The 25,604-nt window shown below is 51.1% G+C and overlaps 1 protein-coding gene across 2 annotated transcripts in view; it reads right to left on the bottom strand.

The window, feature by feature from the left end:
* Positions 1-106: 106 nt before the first annotated feature.
* Positions 107-25,604, bottom strand: part of MNT (MAX network transcriptional repressor) — a 29,280-nt gene continuing 3,782 nt past the window's right edge. The window contains exons 2-7 of one of the 2 annotated variants that reach the window (XR_014616645.1): positions 20,205-20,766; positions 18,037-18,078; positions 17,236-17,347; positions 3,507-3,699; positions 553-1,987; positions 184-270 (exon numbers count right to left, since the gene is read on the bottom strand). Coding sequence is in view for 1 of the 2 variants with exons in the window: in XM_084218928.1 (XP_084075054.1) it covers positions 1,281-1,987; positions 3,507-3,699; positions 17,236-17,347; positions 18,037-18,078; positions 20,205-20,766 (1,616 nt within the window). In the remaining variant the exon portion in view is untranslated. Of the gene's footprint in view, positions 1,988-3,506; positions 3,700-17,235; positions 17,348-18,036; positions 18,079-20,204; positions 20,767-25,604 lie in introns of both variants that reach the window. The other variant, XM_084218928.1, reaches the window with a different exon arrangement.

Genomic DNA, 25,604 nt, shown 5'->3' with positions numbered 1-25,604 from the left:
CACATCCCCTTTTATCCCCTGCCAAACCCACCGGCTCCCACACCAAAGCCTGGTAGGACAGAACAAACTAACAAAGATTAACCCATGCAGCAAATCTACCTCACTTCTCTACGTCTTCTTGTCCCAGGTTCCAATCACCAGGCCACAGAAACACGCTGCAAGCTGCCAGCACAAAGTGTGCGCCTCTGCCAAACAACAAACCCAAGAAACCTGGGGGGAGCGTGGACCAGCAGGAGGCACCCTGACCAGGGCCATGCCATGCACAGAGATCTGCAAAACCAAATTATTGCATCAGCAAACCAAGCCAGACAAAATACAAATTCCCCCAAAAACGTCCAGACAAAGCACTGTCAATCATTAAAATAATAAAAAAACAGTAATTTTTTTGACATAGCTATAAAATCAAGTCATTTATAAAATGGCAACAAATCAAGTCTGGTTGTGTATTCTTTTTCCTTTTATTAGACAGGACAGAGAATTTCCTTAAAATGCCATAACAAGTCACAGTGATTTTAGATGGTTTTTGAAATGTAATATATTGATGGGAAATACCTTTAACATGGTTTGACTCGTGGTTTGTTGTTGGGGGTTTTTTGTCACTGTACTCTGGTCCACCAAACCATCTATCTTATAGTTTCTTGTTTAGAGAGGACACTCTGGCTTCTTCCTCCAAAAATGAATTTTGTCTCATAATCCTGCAAAATAATCAACCTTACAAAAGGCCTTCAAATGTTATATTTATATATATATGTATATACATATATATACACACACATACACACATATATATAAATATAGACTTCTATGATTTTTTTTCCCATTCTACGCAATGTCTCAATAAAGAGATCAGCAATTTTTATTCTACAAAGAAGCAACACATAAGAGGGCAAAATTAAAGTCTTAAGAACATCATATCCATAGTCCACTCATTACACATAAAAGGAAAAAAAATCACCATGAACAACTGTCTTTGAAGTCTCTCAGCGCACAGCCCCGAGCGTGGCGCGGCCCCGTCCCGGTGGCAGGCTGGGCGCAGGGACAGCCCGGGCACCGGGACAGGATGGGTGCAGGGACAGCCCGGGCACCGGGACAGGATGGGCACCGGGACAGGATGGGCACCGGGACAGCCCGGGCACCGGGACAGCCCGGGCACCCGGACATGCTGGCCCCGCCGCCCTCGGCGTTCCGCGCCTCGCCCCGCCGAGCCGGGCGTGGTTGGAATGTACGGAGTTTCCTTAGGAAAGGTTCCCAACAAAGACCTCGCCGGTGCACCGTCCCCTCTAGGCCAGCTTCAGCGTGCTCACCGGGAACGACGGCATGGTCACCATAGTCACGGGGTTTAGGACCGTCTGCCCCACCAGCTGCGGGTGATGCACAACCTGGGTTCCCACGGCCGGCTTGGCCATCACGGCCGGCTGGCCCAGGCCCGCCGTGCCGTTCACTTGCTGGTGCGAGATGGTGTGAGCGATGTGACTCACCACGGGCTGGCTGACGGCCACGGGCTGGGGGTAGATGGGCAGCTGTGGGCCCAGGTGGGCCATGTGGTTGATGGTGGCTGGGTGCACAGTGATGTGGCCGATGGGCTGAGCAGCAGTGGTGAGCTGCACGGGGCTGGATGTGGAAGGTGCGATGTGAGCAATGTGCTTGGTCTGTGGCCCCTGGATGACGTGGTTGACAGTCTGGATGACCGAGGCGTGGGTGGTGGCGGTGTGGGCGATAACAGTCGATTGCACGGTCGAGGCCGCCACGATGTGAGTCTGTGCAGGGACGATCGCCTGCGGCGGGACCAGTGCCTGCGTCTGCAGGGAGGGCTGGGCGTGGGGCTTCTGCTGGATGGACACGTGTGGGGGCAGGACCGTGGGCAGGGGGGGAGCAGCACTGGGGGGGACGGCTTTCAGCAGCTCTGGGTGCTGGCGCTGGGTGAGTTTTGGTAATGAGTTCACTGGCCTGTCATCTTCCATATCTTCATCCATGTTGTCTTCACCCTCTGGAAAACACGAAAGGAAGAAACTCCCATAAAAACGCAAGCAGAGCATGAACTGGACCAACGAGCTTCCCTAGAAGGCAGCATCAGCAGAAGAGACGTGCAGGAGGCATCACTGAGCTACAGGCTGGTGGCACAATGGCACGGCATGGCACGGCATGGCACGGCATGGCACGGCTCTGTCCTCGCTGCCTGTGGGCCAAGGACCCAGAGCCAGGTAAGTGTGACAGCTCAAAAGCCCAGCTAGAGCAGGGTGCTCCCAACAGACTGAGAGGTCTCACTGGGCAGGCAAAGCAGAGGCTGACAGAAAGCACACGGCTGAGCTGTCTGGGCTGAAGTGAGCTTCTTCTGGGAAGAGGAACAGGGTTTCCTTTCCTGGCCAGTTGTTTCACTGATCAGCACCACTCCTTCTGCACCCAGAGCAGGAAGGAAATTGCCATGAAGAAACATGGCAGCAAGTCTCTCATCTGGTTCTGGAAAACGGACTCTTTTCCAGCCCAGGAACTAAGGAAGCAAAACAGGAACATACTAGCCCTGAGATCAGGAAGACAAGCCCGGCACCCTGCACTGCCTGTTCTAGTGCCAGCCATGCAGCACAGAATAAAAATCTCAGGAGACAGAAGCAGCAGGAACTCCAGGAAGACACTTCCCCTTCCCAAGCTCTGGGAAGCAGCAGCTTGATGTGGACACTTTCAGCAGAGGCCACTGCAGAGGGAACAGCTGGCACTTGTAAGGACAAAGCACTGGGACTCCCAGCTTCCATCAGACTACACCTGGAGCCTGCTCCTACCATCAGAGGCAATGAGCCTGAACAAACTCATGTTTTCCCTTCCTAGAACCTGCCATATCATCTGCCTGGCATGCCAAGAGCAAATGCTGACTTAAAGGAATGCTGTGAATGGTTTTGCACTGCTGCAGCCTCCGGGTGTCTGGAAAGCTCTACATCCACAGACTGCCTACTCTTCCTGCTGCAGATCCCTGGCGTGGAGAGAAGCATGCATTCTCCTATCTCACAGAAACTTCTCACTGGAACCGCATGTCAGATATCCATTAGTGTCATTTCATCTTCACTGTGAATCCTCCTCAACAATGTGCAGGCTCATTAAGTTGCCCAAATGCTCTGGTGATCCTCCCTGTATTGAATCCTTCTTCTATATGTGCTGAACACCCTCCCACATCCACACAAATACACCAGGATGCCTGCTTCTAATGAGCAGGGCTGCAGAGCTGTGCAAGAAAAGAGCTAAGTTTGGAAAGCAGAGATTTATCTCCACAATCGGGTCAGATCTGCAAACCTGCACTTTGTATCTACCTGTCACTGATGCACAAGTTTCAGTTTAGTTCACATGAGCAGCGGTGTGGTGTTAACAACATCAATCATTACAAAAACTCAAAAACCTTTTACTTTATTCTGAATGCAAAGAAGCCCTGATGCTGCTAAATGAACATCCCCACCACTCCATGTAACTGCGTCAATGACATTCCAATATAATTACGAAAAAAAGAGAACAATTATGGGTACCTGATGCTGTCGAGGTAGATGCCTGGTCATCCTCTGGCTGAACTGTCTGTCGAATAATTCTGTCAATCTCCAAAACATCCATCCACTGGCTCAACTCGTTCTTCAGTTCTGCCAGCCGCTGCTGCGTAGCGATCTTTTCCCTCGCCAGCCGCTCCATCTCATGTTCGTACTCTTTTTCCTTCCTCTTTAAAGTCTGAAGTCGGAGAAAAGAAAAAGAAACATAATGAGAACAAAGACAAGAATAACCTACACTAATCTGGTCACTCCCATGTCCACAGGTCATTATTTTATACTGCCAGTTATGCTGGTGTAAGATGTGTTCAGCTATATTTACACCTGCAAAATGCGGGCAGAAAGGGAAGGACAAGAGCTGGCACATGAAGTATTGCTCTAGTTGAAGGCCTTCTACTTTCTGAGGGAAAACTGGTAAGCCCCCAAAATGGAAATGCTTAGAAGGAAAGAAGAAGCCTAAGTACTGATGAGCTTCTGAGCAAGACCTCCTGACCTAGAGGAGATGGTGGATGGTAGAACCAACAAGCCCCTGCATCTTGGGGAAATCCTGAGGTCAAACAGGAAGGAAGGGTGTTTGTTGTCCTCTCCTGCTAATGCCCCCCTGGTGCTGGGAATCACCACATCCATTGGTAAGGTATGGGGAGCTGCTGCATCAGACAGCACAATACAGAGAAATGTCCCACACTGCCCAGCACTACTGCTGAGAAATACAAACCACATTCCCCAACTATTCCAAGGCCTGTTCTATAAGTTTTTAAGCCAGTGTACACTGCACAGTCAGAGACCTGGTCCCTCATCCCAGGGCCACACTTACTATATGCATGAGAGATAAAATTAGGTGAAATCTGTAAAACCATATACAGATTCTCCATTTTCTGAAGTTAAGTTTCACCACTGGGAATTTAAATCCCACACACACTTCTGAAAATACCAGCCACACAGAGCCCACATGGATGCTCCTATTCCCTCACTGCTGGCAAGCACTGAGCTCAAAAGCAAACCCCACACCTGACAGAGGACCAGGCTCATGGTCTTCTCAACACATCTCTTTATTTCTCTCTCAGGTTCTCCAGGATGAGTACATTCAGAGCCTGACCTCATGCCTTTCAGTAGTTCTGCTGGTTTGTAGCTCACAGGTTTGCTGGGAAGGACCTTAAAGCCTGTTCAGCCAGCCTTTAATGCAGCCTAAGGCAACACAGATTAGGGCAGCTCCTGCTGATACCTTTGTCCCAGTAATAGCAATACAGGAAGTATTTTTAAAAGAGCCAAACAATGTGTGTTAGCAGGGCACACCCACTGCAGGTGTCAATGGAGACAGTTCCTCTCCCTCCAGATCAGCTAAAAGCTCCTCAAACAGAGGGTTTTCAGGCAAAGGTGGCAGCTCTCTCTCTCCTGTTGCTTTTCAAGCCAAACCAGGCAGCAGATAGACCAACACCATGATCCCACAGCTCTGACCTGGGCAAGCCCAGCAGCGCACTGCAGGGAGGTAGCCATGGGGACAGCCAGGAAGGAAGGATGGGGACTCCTGGAATTCTGGCTCTGCACCAGCCCTGACCTGTAGCCCAGAGATTCCCATGTGGCTGAGGCCCAAATCCACAGGCTAGTTTTAAAGTCTGTTTCCTACTGAGTGCAGCCAAAGCATTTTGCCTGACTCAGAAAAGTCATGTGCTGTGTGTGCTCTGATGGCCTTGCAGAGAGGTGTGGGTGAGACAGGGAGTGATGGAGGGGAAGGTGACAAGGAAGGTGCACACTCCTGGATCAGGTTTAAACACGCAAGACTTGCATGAAACTTGTCTGAATGTCCTCTCCTCACCATGTCATCAGGAAAGAGGCCAGTAAAGAAAGGCTGAGGCTAAACCTGCAGTGCAAACATGAGCCCAGTCCCTCTCTGCAGCATCCCCCCAAAGCTGCTCTCCACACAGGGCACCAGAGGACAGAAGAGGAGCAGCTCTCCAGGAGGAGCAGGCGCGAAATCCCCGCAGCCGCCTGGCACCGCAGCGGGCACAGCACACGCATATTCAAGCAGATCTGGCTTCACTCCCTGCTGCAAGAGGAGACTCCCAGCACTGGGGGAAAGCACTACTACAAAGTATGAGCAGGGCAGCTGGTAATTAGTTACAAACTTTTAATTACTGGGAAGGCAGGCAAACCCTTAGCAAGCTCCAGGATGAGCGTCCCAGCCGAGAGAGCCAGGGAGTTCACTATGTCACTCTGCAGGCACTCCACAGGCTGTGGGACACGGCACTGCTCCAAGCCAAGCCCCCTGGGCTCTGCCTCCCTCGGTGCCAGCTGTCCCAGCTCTTGACTGGATGCCAGTTCCTGGCAGCCCCTTGCTGGGTCTGCATCTCCTCCCAGGGCTCCAGCACAGCTGGGTGTTCTCCAAGGGGAGCTGCTGGGGAGGCTGGAGCAGCAGATGGGCTGGAGGCACCCATAATCTTTCAAAACCTATTCTGGGATGCAATACACCAAAGCTCACTTGGTAAAGACAGATCTCCAGGCTGAGCTGCTCTGGCCTAATAATGAACTGGGTGGGATTAACTGGAGCCCTCTTCCCTCTCCTCTGAGCTCCCCTCCCAGCACTGTCCCACTCTCTGCAGGGGTGCAGTCCCCTCTCAGGCTCTGCAGGGACTGGGAGTGTGCCCTGCACGGGAGCTGAGCCTGGGAGCAAGAACAGCCCTGGCCCCACTGCAGAAACGAGCAGCCGTGGAGGGACAGGAGCAGGGACCCTGCCCGCCCTCCGACTGTGGCCCCACAGGCACACGCAGCTCCTGGCACCCGCCTCCTGGCAGATTATTTTCTGCAAATCATCCTGCCCACATCAGGTGCCAGGATTTCCCGTCAGTCAACAGAAAGTCCACAGTGACAGCCAACCCTGAGTCACTGGGACTGTGGTCACTGACCTGCCCCGGCACATCAAAACCTTTAGAGACTCCCACTGATCCCCAGGATGTTTTTCTAAAACAGAAGTTTCTGTCAGCACTATCACCATGGATCCCATGCAATACAAAACCAGATGCTTTAAAATAACATATAACCACACAGACACTTTTCCCCAAACCCAAGCCTTTGCAATTTTCCAGCAGAATGGGAATGTAACGGTAGCACTGAAAAGGGCAGAGGGGACCCTAAAACTACAGACAACACAGTAATTGAGAATTAAATTTTGGTAAAAGAAATTCATACAAATGCCCAACTACCGAGGCCTGGGTCAGCTGCAGGGCAGGAGCTGCCACCTGACCCACCTCCACAGGCACTGGGAAGGACCATGGCAAGGGTTCACATCTGGTGCTGGCATCTGGGATGACAGTTAAGGTGCTTGCTAAGATCCTGAAGGACACACACTTAACCTGGCTCGTGAAATACTGATCCTGTTTCTCCACAGCAGAAAAATTACTGAAGTTACCTGCATTTCTGTTTTCCCCCTTCCCGAGGGAGAGGCCAGGCTGGGCTGGTCCCAGGAAGGCCAGGCATGCCCCGTGAGCTCTGTTCTGTTTGCTGAGGGCAGCCCAAAGCTGGGGGTGGTCTCTCCCTGAGGCCACCCCATCCCAGGCTGCTCCAGCACAGACTCTCCTTCTTACGTCTGCATCTCCATCATTGCAGCATTTCTTTTTTTCCTTTTAAGCAATTGGGAACCCTGGTTGCCCAGGCAACTGTTACACTGCAGTGTGAGGAACCTACAGAAGCTATGACTTTAGAACTCTCTTATTTTTCACACTTAAAAAAAAATTCCACATGATCATCACTTAAAAGAGTAGGCCCTGGCCATGCCAAGGGGGAAGCTGAGCTACCCCAGAAAGAAATAATGGATTTCCTCATATTCTTGTGAATCCATCTATGGCTTTTGATGCTTGGGAAGTTTTGCAAATCAACTGCTGGCTCTGGTGAAAGCAGATGATGTTCCTCTCTGAACACTCTCCGTTCTGCTGGGCTGAAGCTGAGTGAGCCCTCTGCAGAAGAGCAAGGGCCTGACCCTCCCCTGGCAGGCACCACTGCATGGGCACAGCAGGGGCTGCTCCATGTGCAGGTGGAAGCGATGACAAGGACACAAGGGCAGTGCTGAGTCCCTTCATCTTTTATTTAAACACCAGCAACCAAATTAAAATCCACATGTGGGTTTGCTTTTGCTCCCCTAGAGTATCTGATTCTCCTCCTGTACCTGTCAGCTCCTTGGCAGCCTTTATGCACCTGGATTATTGAAGCGAGACCAGACAACTGCAGTGACAGCAAAGGCCTGACACAATTCCAGTGGTAACTCTTACCCACTTTCTGCCCATTACCTTGGCTGGTTTGCAGCCACTGTTTGGTCCTTGTGCGCATCTCCCTGTCATCATGTGGTAAACAAACCATACACCAACTCCTGCTCTCCTTGTATAGCAGCAGTCATTTGTCACTGCAAAGAATTTTCCATTTTATAGCCATCTGTAATTACATTGCTCACTATCCTGTCAAGACTGGAAATAATGCCCCCAACACCTTCCCTGCACCTGCCCCAGGAATGCTGCTGGCCCTGCGGCTGGCATTGGAGAGGTTTAAAAGGCCTTATTACGCAGCTCCCCTCATAAACATTTTATTAGCCGTTTAAAAACACACTTTCAATTATGAGTTTTCCAAAGCATATTTCAGCTCTTTTCTTCTCTAACATTTGCTGATTGAAAATACCTCATCAATAAGCAATGAGAAGAGTGATTTGCAATTTTGAGCCAGATAATCTTTAACTCTCTGCTCTGGGGATCACAGCTGGTGCCAGAGAAAGGGACATGTTGAGCCAGGGGTGTCCTTAGCTGCCACTGACCTGCAGGACCTCAGCACAGACCAGACCAGCTGATCAGGCTCTCCACTGCTGCACAGTTTGATTCCTATATGTAATGGAAAAAGCCCTACATGCTAAGGATCTTATTTTTGCTGGGACTGCCATGGTGCAGGAGATTCACAGCAGCAGCAAGAATCCACCAGCCTGACTCCAAAAATGTTCCAACCGGGACCAGAGAGATGCTGGTGAACGAGCTGTCCCCGCAGAGTCCCAAATGGAACCCAAACAGCCCCAGCTGCCAAAACTCCACCGGCCAAGGCACTCACCCTGTAGGATTTGGGGATTTTCCATCACTCCTATCGACTCTGGGCATTCCTGCTTCCAGTGGTGCTAAACTGTCTACGTTCCTCAGCTGCCACAAGCCGTTTGCTCGCCCCAAGCCCTGCCGACCTGCTGCCAAGGAGCAGAGCCTGCGGGGATGGCAAGGTGAGGAGCCAGCTCCCCCAGCACCAGGCCAGCGTGCCCAGCCTCTGCAGCCGCCCCCTGCACCCTCCAAGGTGAGGAGCCAGCTCCCCCAGCACCAGGCCAGCGTGCCCAGCCTCTGCAGCCGCCCCCTGCACCCTCCAAGGTGACAGCACCTGCCAGATCCCGTCCCTGCCTTGCCCATGCCGACCAGCCCCTCTGCCTGCAAGAAGCAGCCGTGTGTGAACCCCGGCTAGTTGCCACGGGAACCAAAGCCATGGTTTCCATGGTAACTACTTCATTCTGCCGGCTCTGGAGCTGAGATCCCGCAGCGATGCCGGATGCACTGGCCTGGTACCACTGACAGCAAAACACAGGTGGGGCACCACAGCACCACCACAGAGCACGTCAGCACTGCGCTGCAGCCAGCCAGGCACTGCCACCACCCACAGCTACACCTCACTGCAGCCTGTGCCACGGGAGCCCCTGCTCAGCACAGGACCACAGTCCTGCTTTCCCCAAACACAAGCTAAAATCACAAGGGGCTTGACCCAAAGCCCCAAGATGCTAACAGACCGTGCTCAGCACCAGGAGAGCGGGGCGAGGGTCTCACCATGACCGGTCCCCAGGGGACTGGGAGAGAGGACAGCCTGTGTGCAAATGGGGGGAGCCACAGGACAAGGACTTCAGGCTCCCAGCGCTCGTGCCCCAGCTTCAGACTCCCAACATCTCAAACTTAAACTTCACACCAGGAGCTAAACCAAAGTAAAGCCTGCAAAGTGAACTAGAGACTGTCCCTGGCTCCCCGTAGTGTGACCCCCTGCACCAGCAGCCTCCTGAGCCAGCTCTCCCAGTGACCAAGTGCAGGACAAGGACAGCAGCCAAGGAGTGCTGCTGTGTCCTGGGAGATGACCTCACCCTCACAAGCACAGGGACTCGAGGCAAGGAGCCCATGCTCACTGCACAGGCTGCACCCACTTTTCGGCAGGTCCCAGCGGGGCGGGCACCACCCACCACTGCTCAACCTGCCTGCAGGGGTAGGGATGAACTTCTAGACAGAAATACTTCCCAGAATAGGAAATATACCTGGAGCAATCATGGAAAACAAGAACATGCATTGGTACTGACATTTATCATTTCACACTGATAACTGCACTTCAGGCTCCTGATAAAAAAAGACATCAGGCCTTAATCTCTGATCAAAACTAGGGCTGGAACGTGGCTGTTTGCACCAACCTGTCAGAGTCAGCCTCCTGAAGCACCACACTCTGGACAAAGTACAAACAGTCACTGGGGCAGAGAGCAGGAATGATCCAAATCAGGAAGGCAAAAAATAAATTCAGAAGAAAATAAACAACGAACAAATCACAAAAAAAAAAACCCAAAAAACCCCAAAAAACAAAACAACAAAACAAAAAGGCAGCAACCAACTGGAACCCACAGTACAACAAAGCAAGGAAAAGCAGAGCCATCCCCAGGCCAGTCACTGGCCCCATCCTGGCTGTCACTAGGTAAGCAGATCTGGTTTAATTCCTTGATATGACTCCCAAGGACACAAGAAATTAAATTTTAAAATAACTGAAGTATGACTTGCAATCGCTTAGTGTTCAGTTTGGTCATGTCTTTTGCTTTTCCTATTTTTATTTTTTAACCAGTCTGTGTTCTTCAGGAAACAAATGAGATATTTCTAATGATTCCAGAAGCCCCAAAGATCCTGAAATACCATGGTGCATTTGTTACTTAGAAAATTATCCCAAAAAAATGAAAATAACTTGGGAAATTAAAACTTGATAATTTTTGATTTAAAATTTAATTCTGCATACCTAAATTTTAAAAAATTGAAATAAAAAATTGTGGGAAATATACTTGAGATAAGTATATACTTATATATATACAAAGTATATATAAGAAATATACTTTGAGATTAAGTATCATCATTTTCTGCAAACAGAAATGAAGCATGCTGCATTTCAAGGAGGGATTATTATTAACAACATGACTGCTGGATGCAGGACCCCAAAGCTCTTCCCAAGCCATTGTGATGAGGCATGGACAGCAGCTCCAGAGGGCAACAGGCAGGTTTACATCTTGGAGCCACAGCCAGAGCTGTCTGCCAGGGATGGGGAGGAGATTTCTGAACAGACACTTTATCCCTACATCCACTTGCTGTAGTACTTCTGTATTTTCCTTGCAGGCAGATCTGAGCAGCTGCTGCAGGAGCCAAGGCGCAGTTTTGGCTGTGTCCTGGGTGCAGACTCCCCCTTTGCTCCCATTCCTACACCCTGGCTCAGCCCACAGCCACACAGGGAAGCTGCACACCTGAAGGGACCCTGACCAGGGAGCAGGGAAGTGAGGGCTTCTCCTGGGAGAGGACACAGTTCTGGCAGGTGATGCTGGTGCCAGGAGCCAAGGGCTCTGACAGCAGCAGTCCCCCACAGCACGGCAGCAGGTCCGAGGTCCCGGTGACTCAGAGATGTGCCATCCTCCGCACCACCTCTCCTTCCTGTTTCCCCATCCATCTAAGGAGGTCAGTGCCAGTTACTCACACCCCAGCAGCTCCACCCACGGCCCACAGAGCAGATCTGGGTCACCAGAGGATTGCTCTCCATCCATCTCCCTCGCTGTCAGGCCACGGCGGCAGTAGGAGGACACAAACCCAGCTGTTAAAGGCAAACCCACTCCAGCACCTGCGTGAGGCCATGAGGCAGAGCTGTGCCTGGGTGCAAACCTCTGTCTGTGCAGGAGAGCTGGGGCTGCACTGCTGCTGCACAGCTGCCCTCCGTGCCATGGCTCTCACACTGCTGCTCGCTGCAGCTCCTCTGCTGGGCTGAGGGCTGCCTTTGCTTTGTTTGGGGCTTTTGCCGTGTTTCAAAGGCAGGCGACTCCTGCAACGTCACACATAAAATAGAGCCCATGCAACCGAGCTGTAATTATCACTACTCTCCTTAGGGCCCACGCACCGTCTCCCCTCCCATGCCAGCTCTCACAGCAGGTGGCAATCAGAACAAGCAACAGCCCCCAAACACACCAGCTACCACACAACAGCATTCCCAAACCCTCTGCTGCAATCCACTTACAGGCTGGTTTGGTTTTTACAACCCTGAGTGCTTCTTAAACTACTACTTAAATGACAGCAGTGGAACAGGTGTGGATTCTCTGACAATTACAAACACACTGACAGATTTACAATTCCATTCACCCTTTCCAAATTCTCATGTACAAGTAATGAGTGAGATACTTTAAAAAAAAAATCACTATCCCTCTTGGCAATGGTTAAGAAACAGCTCCAATTACTCAACAAGGTCCAAATGCTGGACATTTTTAATCACTATTACAGGACATGTTTTGTGGCCAATCCTGCAAATAAAAATGTCCCTGATGGCTCCCTGGATGAGCCTCCCTGTAGACAGGTCCTGCTGCAGCTGGAGGAACTAAACACTGGGTTTTTTTAAGGTCTTATTTCTTCTCATCACTTTCTGAAATCTACAGATGACGCCACATTGCATGACCATGACCATAGCCTATGGATGCTGGAGGCCTTCGTTACTGACACTGAGATTCAGGCTAATTAGACACGATAGAATCGGTGGATCAGGTCAGGTAAACAACATGAAGCAGCACAGCTGCTCACGTGAGGGAGGCAGGGCAGGCACTGATGGACCCCACTCTTAATAGAACAAGTTTTACAGAAGATGAGTATATTTACCTCATAGCTGGCACAGAATAAAAAAATAACAGTTACAGCCATCCTCATCAAGGTGGGGAACTTAATGGGAGAATTCAGCAGCACGGCTTGGCTTATGCATTTTGATCAATAATCCAGTCACAACAGCGCCTGAATGTAAATGAGCTCTGGTCTTTAATCACAACCATTGTCAGACCTGTGGTTTGTGTCTGCAGTCCAGCACCTCCCTGCACCAGGATCTGGCACGGCTGCAGGGCCCTCTGCACCAATCAACACCCAAATCAAGCAGTGCTATGGCACCCAAAAATCCACTGGTCTTCTTCTGGTCCTCTGCACAGACAGGGATGGATGACTGTGCTCAGGCACCAGCAAAGTGACCAGCAAATAAAACAAACTAGAAGACAAAGAGATGCTGTGAATCTTAAAAGGAAAATTTAACCAATGCAAAACCTGTATCGGGTCTGTTCACATGTCCACAAGATCAGTTTAAAAAGGGCTTCACAAAGGATTTTTATGTGCACTACTTAGGCATCCTTGGATAGTACTCTGGATTCATTCTACCCCGACAGGAGTCAAATCTGTTGCTCACTGTTGGTATGAACAGGAAACTGTATCATTCTTAGGTGCACAACTGTTACTTAAGGCAGTTTGAGAAGCGAGGGAGATGAGGCGAGGATAAACAAGTTAAGCATCATAAATGATTGGCAGCACTAGTGAGCACAGGTAAGCCATAAGGAAATTTCACCCTTCTTGCCCTTTGCCAAGGTAATAATGACAAACTGGCCATACTATAAATCCTTAGTTCACTACAGCTACATTTTGTCTCTAACACTACAAGCAGGGCTGCCAGAGGACTTCTGTGAATTAGTAAGCAAAGTCTCTTTCACAAACAGAGCCAAAACTGCTCTGCAGGACCAGGCCTATCTGTCACCACAGCAGCTCCCAGTGCCTCTGCCACACCCGAGCAGCATGTGCAGGGGCTGGGATCACAGCAGTGCCTGGCTTCCACAACTTCCAAAGTCGTGCTCCTTGTGTTTTGCATGTCCTGGGAAGCTCAGCTGCATCTCAGACTTTGAAAGCACCTTGTTATTTAGTCAGCATTTCAACTGTACTGGGGAAACTACCAACAAGCAGGACCTGCAGCACAACCAAAGACTGATGGGTTGGGCTGGGCTGTGTGCCAGTTGTCCCAGTGCCACCTGGTGAGTAAATCACCTGGATGGCATCTGACACTAAATGTACAGTAGAAAATAACCCCCAAAACTGGAGGGTGTTCAGGTGCCACACTGACAGGCACAGTTTCAGAACTTAGAGTTGCAGCCTTGCTTAAGGGCTCCAGTTAGCTTCCAGAGATGATTCCATTTCCTTGGGGGAAGGAATCCCTCTGAGAGAACCAGAGCCAGCCCAGCCGCACGGGCTGTGAGCCACGTCTGGCACGTGCCAGGCTGGGCTGTGCTCCCTGCTGCCCACCCCAGCACGGGCAGAGCCAGAGGGGCTCTGGGGAGGACAGGCCTCTCCTCTGTGGGGACACTGCTCAGGAGCAGGCTGGGGGACAGGGCTCTGCTCTCTCAAAGCAAAGAGCATTTCATTCTCACTCTGGTTTTTTCCACATCGCTCCATTCATCTTACAAACTTCCCAGAGGTCTCCACATTTCCACTCAGGTTGTGCAGGCAGCAAAGTGAAGAACAAGAGCCGAGGTGGCTCATGTTGCAAACAGACTTGGTCGCAGCTGTGTGCCAGGGTCTGGAGCTCGCCGTGCTGCTGGACCCACCGGGACACCCTCCTCAGCTGAGAGCCGCAGCACAACAGCCCACACTGCCTCAGGCTGAATCACCAGCTAAAGGGATTATTAACTTCCAGCTGCGTTGGGCCCCATTTCCTTTGTGCAACAGTGTGCCTAATTGCAAATTCTAATTTACTGTAGCAGAACACAAGCCCAGGTCCAAGGATAAATTAAAATGATGGCTCTATGGGAAGTTCAGAATTTCACTTTCTAACTTACCTGTTTTGATGCAGATACAAATATTTAAATCCAGCCAAAGAAACAAGCAGCCTGCTTTCTAAGAAGTTCCAGCTGGGAAGGGGGGAAGGAAGGATTCTGTAGGAAGAGGCTGCAACAATCAGTGCACTGTCACAGTGCCTGCAGGAGCAGAACAGCCGCTGTGCAGCTTTGGCTGGTGCTGTGCTCCTCCCCTGTGAGGCTCATTTGGGTTTGAGTTTCTTGAGCTTTTTTTTCCCCCTTTAGTGAAAAACTACTTTAAGAGTAAGAGCTTTTACTTTTAAATTTCTTTTGTAGAATTACCCTGTTCTCTTTTCAAGGGAAACACTGAGCCTGTGAATGAAACACAGGGAGCCTGGCACACGATTGGTGGCCATCCCCACAGTGATAGATGTTAGTTCTGTTGAACAGATCAAACCTAAATTCAAACAGCAGTAAAAAAAACTTAAAAGCCAACTTTCGTTTCTGAATGCTGAAATTTCAAATCAGATTTCTAGTAATCTGGGTTTTTAGCACAACTGAATCCTGTGACTGAATCACAGACCCACGGCTTTGGTGCTGCCAAGGAAAACAGCGCTCGGGATACTCCCTGAGCATCTGCCGGAGAGGATGAGGAGGAGCAGGCGATGCGGGGAGGAGGTTACACAACGTCACACAAGGTCAGTGCCCGTGGGCAGCCAGCCAGCCCTGCCTGCCCTGGGTCAGTGCCAGCCCACCGCCGGCAGCCCCGCCACGCCAGCGGGGCCCTGCGCTCGCCATGTGCTCCCCACACACGTGCAGGGGGACGCTGGCGCGGCCCGAGGGCACCCTGACCTTCTCTGCCACGCCGGGCGAGCACCCGGCACGGGAGCGTCCCGCGGACCCACGGACAGCCGGTCCCACCCAGGACTGCACACCGACTGACGGACAGACAGGACACTGACCCACGGACAGCCGGTCCCACCCAGGACTGCACACCGACCGACGGACAGACAGGACACTGACTGACGGACAGCCACAGACAGACTGCACACCGACTGACGGACAGACAGGACACTGACCGACGGACAGCCGGTCCCACCCAGGACTGCACACCGACCGACGGACAGACAGGACACTGACCCACGGACAGCCGGTCCCACCCAGGACTGCACACCGACCGACGGACAGACAGGACACTGACCCACGGACAGCCGGTCCCACCCAGGACTGCACACCGACCGACGGACAGACAGGACACTGACCCACGGACAGCCGGTCCCACCCAGGACTGCACACCGACCGACGGACAGACAGGACACTGACCCACGGACAGCCGGTCCCACCCAGGACTGCACACCGACCGACGGACAGACAGGACACTGACCCACGGACAGCCGGTCCCACCCAGGACTGCACACCGACCGACGGACAGACAGGACACTGACCCACGGACAGCCGGTCCCACCCAGGACTGCACACCGACTGACGGACAGACAGGACACTGAGCCATGGACAGCCGGTCCCACCCAGGACTGCACACTGACTGACGGACAGCCACAGACAGACCGCACACTGACCGAGAGACTGCACACCGACCGACGGACAGCCACAGACAGACTGCACACCGACCGACGGACAGCCACAGACAGACTGCACACTGACCGACGGACAGCCACAGACAGACTGCACGCTGACCGATGGACAGTCGCAGACAGACTGCACACTGACTGACGGACAGACAGGACACTGACAGACAGACAGCCACAGACAGACTGCACACTGACTGATGGACAGCCACAGACAGACTGCACACTGACCGACGGACAGCCACAGACAGACTGCACACCGACCAGCAGACAGCCGGCCGGTCCCAGCCCACACTGCGCACCCCAGACTGGCTGTCAGAGAGGTTCCTCCTGCAAATTACAACAGCAGCCTGCCAAAACCCAAAGAAAGGCTCGGATCTCTAAAGCAAGACAGAGAGTGGCTGGGTACAGTCAGAATTTGCCCCAGTCAAAGTCTCTCTGAGGGAAGTTGCTGGTGAAAACTAAGATGAGGGCTGAACGGATCTAATTCTGAGGCATTACTGACTCTCCAAAGCAAAGCTGAAGTGAATAATCAATTCTGAACACCAGAGGGAAATGGCGTTTGAGAATGACTGAGGAAAAATGGAAACAAAGTGAGAAAAGATTACATTTTTCTGCGGAAAAGACCATTGTGATCAATCCTCAGCACCTTTTATTCCAGTCAAAATGTACAAGGTGTACTAGCTCTCTATTTGCACTATAAATGCAGCAACTCTTCCAGTTTCCAAATGAATTTTAACTGCATTACATGCTACTGATTTCACATTCAAAGGAGTAATCTACAACAATTTCTTAACCACTTTCCCAAACATTAAACAAGCAAACACTAACACTTATTTTCCTCCAGCTACAAACACAACTGATTTTTTACCTGTGCTTTCTCCCAGATCACTCCTGGTGGTGCCCCATCCACTACAGCCTCATGCTGCAACCTCAGATTCTAGGCTTTCCTTGCCTCCAAGCAAATTACTTATACTCACATGTCCATCTCATCAAAATTTTGAGACATACCAAATCTTTACAGAAATCTGTCTTTTGGTTAAGCAAACAGAAAACCTCCCCAAACCGTACATATTAAAATTCACCTGAGCCCAAAAGGAAACAACTGAAGTTCACTCAGCCTGGATCTCTAAGATCATGCGAGTTATGTGCTCCCTGCCATCACAGTTCTGGTGAGGATGATTTGTGGTTACCCTGGAACCCCCAGAAGGGGCGTTCTGCGCACCCAAAGTCAGCTCTGGGCTCTGCCCAGCCCCGCGAGCGCTGCACGTACCTGGATGTATCGCAAGGCACTCCTGAGAACGCTGAGGTTTGAGGTCTTCTTGTCATCTACGTTGGGGATGTTGCGCTTCAATGTCTCAAAGCACTCTTTCAAATGTGCACGTCTAAAGAAAACACAGGTGGGTCGTCAGCTGCCAGGAGACACACCAGGAACCAATTCCACCAGAGGGGAGAGCTTAATTGGGGCCTTAATCCAGCAAAGCACCTACACCTGTGCATAGCAGCCCCCCCCTCCCAGCACAGCATGTCACAGCTGAGCCAGCTCACCCCAGCAGGGTCTGTACCTGGGCTCTATCCCAGCTTTGTTAGGAACACTCTGCAGCCTCACATAAAATATCTCATCTCACTGTGCTGGTGCTTCCACTGTCACCATACTTCCAATTTAGCTAGACAGGCTTATGAGAGTCTTGGGTCAGAAACTAATGTTTATTCTGTATACACACTGTACACTGATCCCTCATTTGGGGTATTTTACTCTTTTTAAATCAAAAGAGAGTCACGCTGTTATGCACTGTTACTGCTTTGCAGGATCAGGGTGGTTGGGATGCAATGGTGCAGTTAAACAGAACATATTGGGAAGCAAGAAACGCAGAATTAAGCTATAAGAAAGCTGAGCAATACTGCAAGATTCAGGAAAAGTCACTAAGAATTTTACTCAGGTTATCTGTTTAAAAAACAAGCAAGCAAACAAACAAAAATCCGCCAAAGCCAAACAAATATTGACAAATGACAGGCCAAAAAAAAAGGAGGGGAATTACAATTAAAAAACCCAAACCACTGGCTTTCTACGCACCTGTTCTTCTCCAATTTATTATGTACTTCCCTGGTCCCAACCCTGTAACCCAAACAGAACAAAGATCAGCTCAGTGTCAGACTGAAAACTCCTGCCTTGCACCTGTGCTTGCAGCAGTGTCTGTATGTCAAGATGCAAAAGCAGCAGAAGTGTTCATATATTACTGGTTTAACATTAAGTACATATATATTTCTGCCTACACTTTGTCAGGATAAACTCCATACTTTACACGTGCATCAGAGGAACCAGGCATTGTGCACACAGTGCACAGAAGATACAAACAGGTGTGACGTGTGGGTATATATGCAGACACGGCTACTACCAACAACAGGGAGAGACACAAAGTATGAATTTTAAGTATTTGTACAGACCCAGAGTGCCCAGATTCTGACCTGGTTCTGATCTACTCCTACATTCCAGTGGGACCAGGTTTGTGCAGTTCCAAATTCAAGCATATGGGATTGGGTAGACACTGCCAACTGCTTTGGGATTTTACTGTGCATGAAACAACACAGTTGAGGATAAACATGGAATGAAGAAATACAGGAATTCTCCAGTCACTGCTTAAGGAAAAACCAGCGTGAGTTCCTGGTTTTGGGGTTTGAGTCCACCCACTCTCTGAATCAGAGGAATATTTTTAGGAAAAGCCAAACAAATACATGTTATCTCAGTTTTTCAGCAATAAGGTACATTACCAGATGTGGAGATTTCAAGAATCTTTCATACACTGTGCAAAGTAATTATTTGCCTTTGACTGAAAATACAGGACATGGAGGTAATAATGTTTAATAAATTGTCACAAATATTTGTCAGTGTTTTCCCATGAAACATTTACAGGCTGAAAAAGACATCTTTTCTGTGCTTATGACAATTCTGGGGGGAGGCAGTGGTGATGATGTGCTCCACACTGGCACCACAGCCCCCCCACCTCCCAGGGCAAAGCTCATTCTGACAGCACAGCACCAGGCTGTGGGTGCACTTGCAGCCCCCCCCCTGCCCACAGCCCAGGCAGCCAAACTTGTGCAGCCTGCCCTGGTATCCTGTGCCAGCAGAAACCTCCTCCACAGCTCCTGAACCCACACAATGTCAGTGACAGGCTCTCTTCATTAGTGCACAGACTAACAGACCCTTCCAGCAGCAAACAGGCTCTGAAGATCTCAATCTGCTTAGAGGAACTACACTGGTATTTTACTGAAGCCTTTATCTCCACAAACTCCTATCTGCATTACTTTCACTGTTTCTATGCATTCTGGGATCTGTACATCCCAATGAACCTTTTTTCTGTCCACTGTACATCTCCACCAGTCCCCATGGCATTTGCACACCATCTCCAACACCACTGCCAAGAGACATCCCCCTGCTGCAGGCAGCCAGAAGAGTCAGAGGCCCAGACAGCACAGCCAGGAGGGAAAACTGAACAGACCCAGGTCACTTATGCTGCAGGAAAATTGAGGGGCCAAAGGAAACAGGTAAAACTGCTGTGAAGAAGGGAATGGTTTGTTCTCCCAGTCCACAAGCAGTAATACCAGACTCCCTACTGGGATACTGTGGTCTGGAAACAACCACCTACAGAGAAGGCAGGGTCTCCACCAGTCAAAGTCCTTAAGAACAAGCCAGAAAAACACTAACCTGAAGCAACATCAGAGCCACAAGTCCTGACAGAGGGTGAGGGCAGACTAAATAGTCTTCAGCCCCTTCCAGCTGCAAGATTCTGAACAAGCAGGAGGCCCTTAGCGCTTACAGCACTGAGAAATTGGTGCTCTTTGTCCTCAGAAGAACATCTCCCAGATCCCATTCCAGTTTTCAAGAAAGCTCCCACAAGCAGCAGTGCACTTTAATTTCCCTGACCAGTACAAGCAGCGATCTTTTGCCAAACATAACATGAGATACCACTTGAGATCAGACATGCAGGGCTGGGACTTGCTTCCTAACACCGTTCTGGCCTGCAAAAAAAAATCCTTATACAAAATCCTACAGTGTGGAGTGAGGGAGGAAAATAAAAACCTGTCCAGCTAATAAACCCCCGCTCTCAGCAATTCAAAGACATTAAACATCCACGGGTCTTGGCATTTCTGATCCGACAACAGCTTGCACAAACAGGAGCTGCTCCAGAGAGACGCAGCTTTGCCCGTCCCTCCTGGACAGGTACCCACACCCAGTGCACTCACCCTCCAATTCTCTTCTTGAGCTCGATGGGTTTCATGTCGTCGGCCGGCGCCAGCTTCAGGGCGCCGAGGGGCGCAGGCGCCGCCGGGTGCTGCAGGGGCTGGATGGGCTGCGGCACCACATGGTGCTGGGAGATGGCCAGCACCGGCGCCGCGTAGTGCGGGAGCTGCTTGGGGCTGCCCGAGGGCGGCGTGGCCGCCTTCCCGTCCGGCAGGTGCGGGCCCGGCGGCCGCTGGATCACCGGTGCCACCGACGGCGCTTCCTTGGGCACGCTGGGAGTGCTTACGAGGGGCTGGTGGCACTGCACGAGCGGCGGCGACAGGGCGGTCTGGGCTGCTTGCTGGGGGGAACTGGTGACGACGGGGATGGGAATGACTGAAATGGGAGCTGCCAGGGGTGGGGGTGGCAGGGGCACTGGGCCCGGGGGGGAGATGGGCACCAGCAGTTCGCTCCGGGGCTCCTCCGGGGATAGGGTGTTGTTGGCCCGTGGCACGCTGGCCTTGCCCGCCTTCTTCTGCTCCTGCTCCCTCTCCAGGCAGAGCTTCTCATGCTTCTCATTCTCCTCTGAAAGAGAAACACCCACAGTGAGCAATGGCGCTTCCCTGACCTTTCCTGAGAGCAGCCTACAACCAGCACGGGACAGGATCCCTAAGTTAAAATACTCTGGGTTTTATGCTATCCCGAGTGAATCCCAGCTCAATGGACACTGCACTGATACAAACACATCAGGGCACCCACCTCTTTACTGCTGTGGATTTTAATCAAGTTCTTAAACTTGGCTTTGATGTGTGTATGTTCCTATATGTTTTCAGAACACCAGACAAAGTAAATAAAAGCTGTGTGGCCCAACTAGCAAAATAAACCTCATCAAACACAATCCAGGGCTCTGGCTTTAATTGTGTGAACATGGCACAAACAAAATTTATTTATACAAGTCCTGCGGCGCCAGTGGCCCTGGCATCTAGACATTGCGCAGCCTTAATCAAATATCTCCAAACCCACCATCCGTGAGGCTCAGCAGATCCCGCTCCTGACAACCTCTAAGGAGCTGCAACAAAAGGTGGTGCAGCAACCTCTTCACAGTAATATACAAATATTTGGAAAATAAAACTTTAATTTATCAAGGGAGGGATTAGGCGAAGGATGTGGACAGTTGGGTGTTCTGTCTTATACAGTCACCAAAAGCAGGTAATTCAGAGGAAGCTCTAAGAAACATCCCAACAGAGCCTCTCCCAGGAGAAGCTTTGGCTCGACTGAAACACTGAAGTCAGAATGCGTATTTAGGAAATTAGAGAGAAGAGCATGTATGCTGCCACCTGGAATGACCAGGTTGTGTTCAATCCCCCAGTGATCTTCAAGACAACCTGTACTGAACATAACAAGTGTAACAAGGGGAAAAGGGCCCCACCAGGCACAGAGCTACCCAGCCCTTGTCACCCCCGAGGGGCCCTGCCACTACTGGGATACTTCTAACCCATCTTCTGATTTTGAAGGGTATGGTGCAAAAACTAGAGAGCAAAAAAGGCAACAAAATTCTTACTCCCGATTCTGAATGCGCTTTGGTACGCGTGACCACACAGCAACACCAACCCAGATCCACTCGACACAATTTCCCGAAGTTCAGCGGCAGCAGCAGCCCAAACACAGCCTCCACCTCTTGGAGAGCAGGAGCCAGGTCAAGCACCAGCTGCCAAGGTAAACACGGTCCTGAACCCACACCTGGAGAAACCACCCTCTGGACTGAGCTCTACCACTGAGGCTGCAGCCCCGCAGCACTCACAAAAGCACCATACAAAATTCTGTCATCAGGATGGGTTTCACATCCATACAGCACTCCTCTCACGGCTGCCTGAGACACAAATCCAAAGTTTTCATTCAACTTCTGCAGCACAAGTAGGGTGGGTGAGCAAAAGATCTGACTGACTCAAAAATAGGAGGGATGTTGCTTAAGCAGCAGCTTAATCTTAAAGCTGCACTTCTCTGTATTTTCTCAAAATATTTCAGGGTATTATCAACAGTTCCTTAAAGGAAGAAGCAAAGCAGTGCAGGGTGGCAAAAACCCCAGCAGGAATCTCCTGATGCAAACACAAATCTCAGCTACCAACAATTTCGGAGGGGTTCAGTTCAACGACATTAATAACTAATAAAGAAAAGCCCTTTGTCTGCAGATCTTTTGCTCCACTTTGCTGCTGGTTCGCAGCCAGAGCCAACGCAATGGCCCTGGCACAGGGTGCATGAGGAAACCCAGCCCCGAGGACCTGCTGACTCACGGTGCTCCCTGAGCACGTCCGGCCTCGGGGACAGAGAGCGGCCGGAGGCTGACCGGCACCGCCCTGCCCGGCACACAGCAGAGCAAAACCCACACAGAGCAGAGCTGCCACCCAGGCTTCCAGCTGCACCGAGACTGAGAACAGGGAGCAGCAAAGGAGTCACTCGTGGGAAGTCGTGGCAGTGAGGACAGCAGGACCTGCCCGGGCTGCTGGAGGTGACACGGCCACAGCAGAGCAGCCAGCCAGGACACCGGAGACCTGCACCAAAGGCAGAAGCAGCAGAAGCCAACCTGCAACTCCTGCAACCAGCTACACTCATGGGGAAGGGAGAGAACAGCAAAGCAAGGTTAAAGCAGGCATTACTGATCACAAGTATTTATGTAAATGTCTCTGGAAGCAGGTGCCGCCCTGGGGCTGCTGACAACCTGCCAGCAAGGCCTTTGGTGTTGCTCCCTTGAGCTAAAGAGTTTATTTCAAGGATTTTTTTAGCCAAGATCTAACACTGAAGAGCCACTGTCCTCTTGGGTCTGAGTTACCCACAGGCACAAAGGACCCATGCTCCCAGCCCCAGCAAAAGGACTGGAGGGCCCTGAGCCACCTCTTTGGACAGAAACCCTTCCACTGGGTGGTGAAGGTCTGTCTCCTTCTCACTTTGCACTCACACCCTGTACACAAACCAGACACCCTTTGAAGAAAGCCCCCCCAAGCTCTATGTTTTCTCATATGAAGGAGGCTCACCTACATTTGGTCACAGATACAAAGCAAGTAGGGGTGATCAGCGTGCTGTGTGCTCTGACACATGCCAGACACATGCTAGGCTCATTCCCTCCCTTGTGGCACACTCAGCACAGATCTCCTGCAAGCCCATACACAGAAAGCAGCCAAGGCTGAGGGCATCCCCTTGGGTAAGAGGACAGCTGAATCCAAAGGTGCGCCTCAAAATTATGTGTAATTTCCACTTGCTCTTCACGCTCTTAACAAGGGGACTGAGGACAGAACAAACTATGGGAGTGAACCAGTCCTGTGAACCCCCAGGGGATCTGAACCACAGCCCAAGCACAGGGGGTCCTGGAATCCCACCCTGCCCACACCACTCTGCTTGCCAGCAGGTTCACATGGCGAGAGCAGGCACCTCAGGTCCCTGGCCACACCACCCAGGCAGTGACAGCAACATCGGCAGCTGCGGGACTGAACAGCAAATCCTGTCCTGGGAGGACACAGAAACAGGGTCAGCACCCCTGACCACTGGCCTGGTGCTATTTAGGGCCTCGATGGTCTGAGTACACAGCACCAGGCACTCTTTGTTACCTAATAATCTGCTGCATTTAAATATATCTCGTCCCTTTTGCCTGCCCTGGAAATGCCACCCATCTGTCAGAGGCCCTGCTGCCAGGCCAGCCAGGGAGCAGCAGGCCGAGCCGCATGTGCCCTCGGGCTGGCAGCGTGGGCCTGCAGCAGCCAGGCCATGGCCCCAGCCTCCTGGAGCCGTGCTGGAGGAGCAGGCTCTAAGGGATGCCACAGCCCTTTGAATGCTCCTACCTTTCACTAGGGACACTATCAGTACCAAGAGTTTATCAACAGCCTGTGCCTTTGCATAGCCAAGCATCCCACCTCTGTGTGTGCTCAGTGGAGAACATCTCTCACTCCAGGAACAGTGAGGCACTTCTGTGGTGTAGTTCTCTGAATGGTCTGAAGTGTTTTTTCTGAATCATTCAATGCTTCTGGGAACTTATCCTGCACACCTTGAACTGCTACAACCCTGGAGAGGAGTGCCTTGTGTGTCACTCACTCTGGATAGGCAGCAGTGTCACCCGCAGGAGTCACTGCAGGCTCCTACCGGGAAAGTGCTGGGTACAGAAGAGTCTCCAGGTATTTACTACTCCAAAGGCTGCCCCGGGGAGTGACAAGTCATGCCAAGAGGAAGGGCAGGCTTCAGCTTGGAGACTGGGATTCTGTTTCTGCAAGTTCCTGGCTCTGCAGGGGAGAACCAGGAAGGGGGAGATAAGAACAGTCAGCAGAACAGGAGCCCAGCAAAGCTCAGCATCAGCCAAGCAAGCTCTGAGTCACAGCAAATGCTGCTGACACCAGAGGCTGCAGCATACAGCCACGGGCACTTCCAGGCCCAGGAACAAGCCTGCAGGACTGAGAACCCTTTAAAATTAGGACACTTTTCTAACTCCTCCTGAATTTTGGTTGACAACAGCACAAGCCCCACTTTTCTCTCCCATCTTAGCTAAAACATGGCAGTTTGGTGCCCAGCCCTTGGCATTATTGTTTCTCCACCAGAACCATGGCAGACCCAAGACATGGCACTGCTTCCCAAAGCCCTGTGGGCTCCTGGCCATGCCCTCAGTACAGAGCTGGCTGCCAGGCACCTGGTGACACTTCCACAGGGCCACTGCTGCTCTCAGTGACGCGTCCAGACTGCAGCCTGATACCGAACGGTGCCACTCCTCTCCTCCCCACACACACTGGGCCTCACTAGCACCTCAAAGACCAACTAAACTGTATTTCAGGAGCACGCTGTTCACAAAGGAACCTGAAATGCTTCACTATTAGACCTCAGAAGTTCACAACACACTACAGAGAAGCAAGAGCTAGGCCAGCCTACCTGGCATCAGTTTCAGGGGTTCAGAGACCCCTACCCCTACCTGAGACCCTCCCTGCCGAGCGATCTTGCCACTGCCATCACAGCTCACACCTCACGTGCAGACTGGGTCACCATTCACTGCTAACAACTACAATACTCAGATCTCCACTTTCTCAACCAGAAGAAGAATCAACAACAACTAAATAAACACCTGGCAGACATTTCTAAAAACAGCTTCTCCAGTCTCTACAGATAATTTACATTTACAATAGCTTTAATAAGCTATTCCAGTGCTTAAATGAAACCCTGAATTAGCTCTAGAGTAATTTTAGCTGCATTTTAGTTACAACTAACTCTTTGTGGACAGAAGAAAGAAATAAGCGGTAAGGATTTAGGAGCACTACAAAGGAATCAAGACCAAAGATCAAGATTGCTAAAAAGACAAAATCATCATGGAGAGTCTCATCTCTACAGAAACTCCAGGACCATCATGTCACCAGGATGCCAAGCATGCCACTGTCACAGCTGCAGCATCACACCTT

Source organism: Fringilla coelebs (assembly GCF_963513975.1).
Source record: "Fringilla coelebs genome assembly, chromosome: 20".
Lineage (NCBI taxonomy): Eukaryota > Metazoa > Chordata > Aves > Passeriformes > Fringillidae > Fringilla > Fringilla coelebs.
Note: the sequence above shows the minus strand (reverse complement) of the source record. Positions and strands in the feature narration are given on the sequence as shown.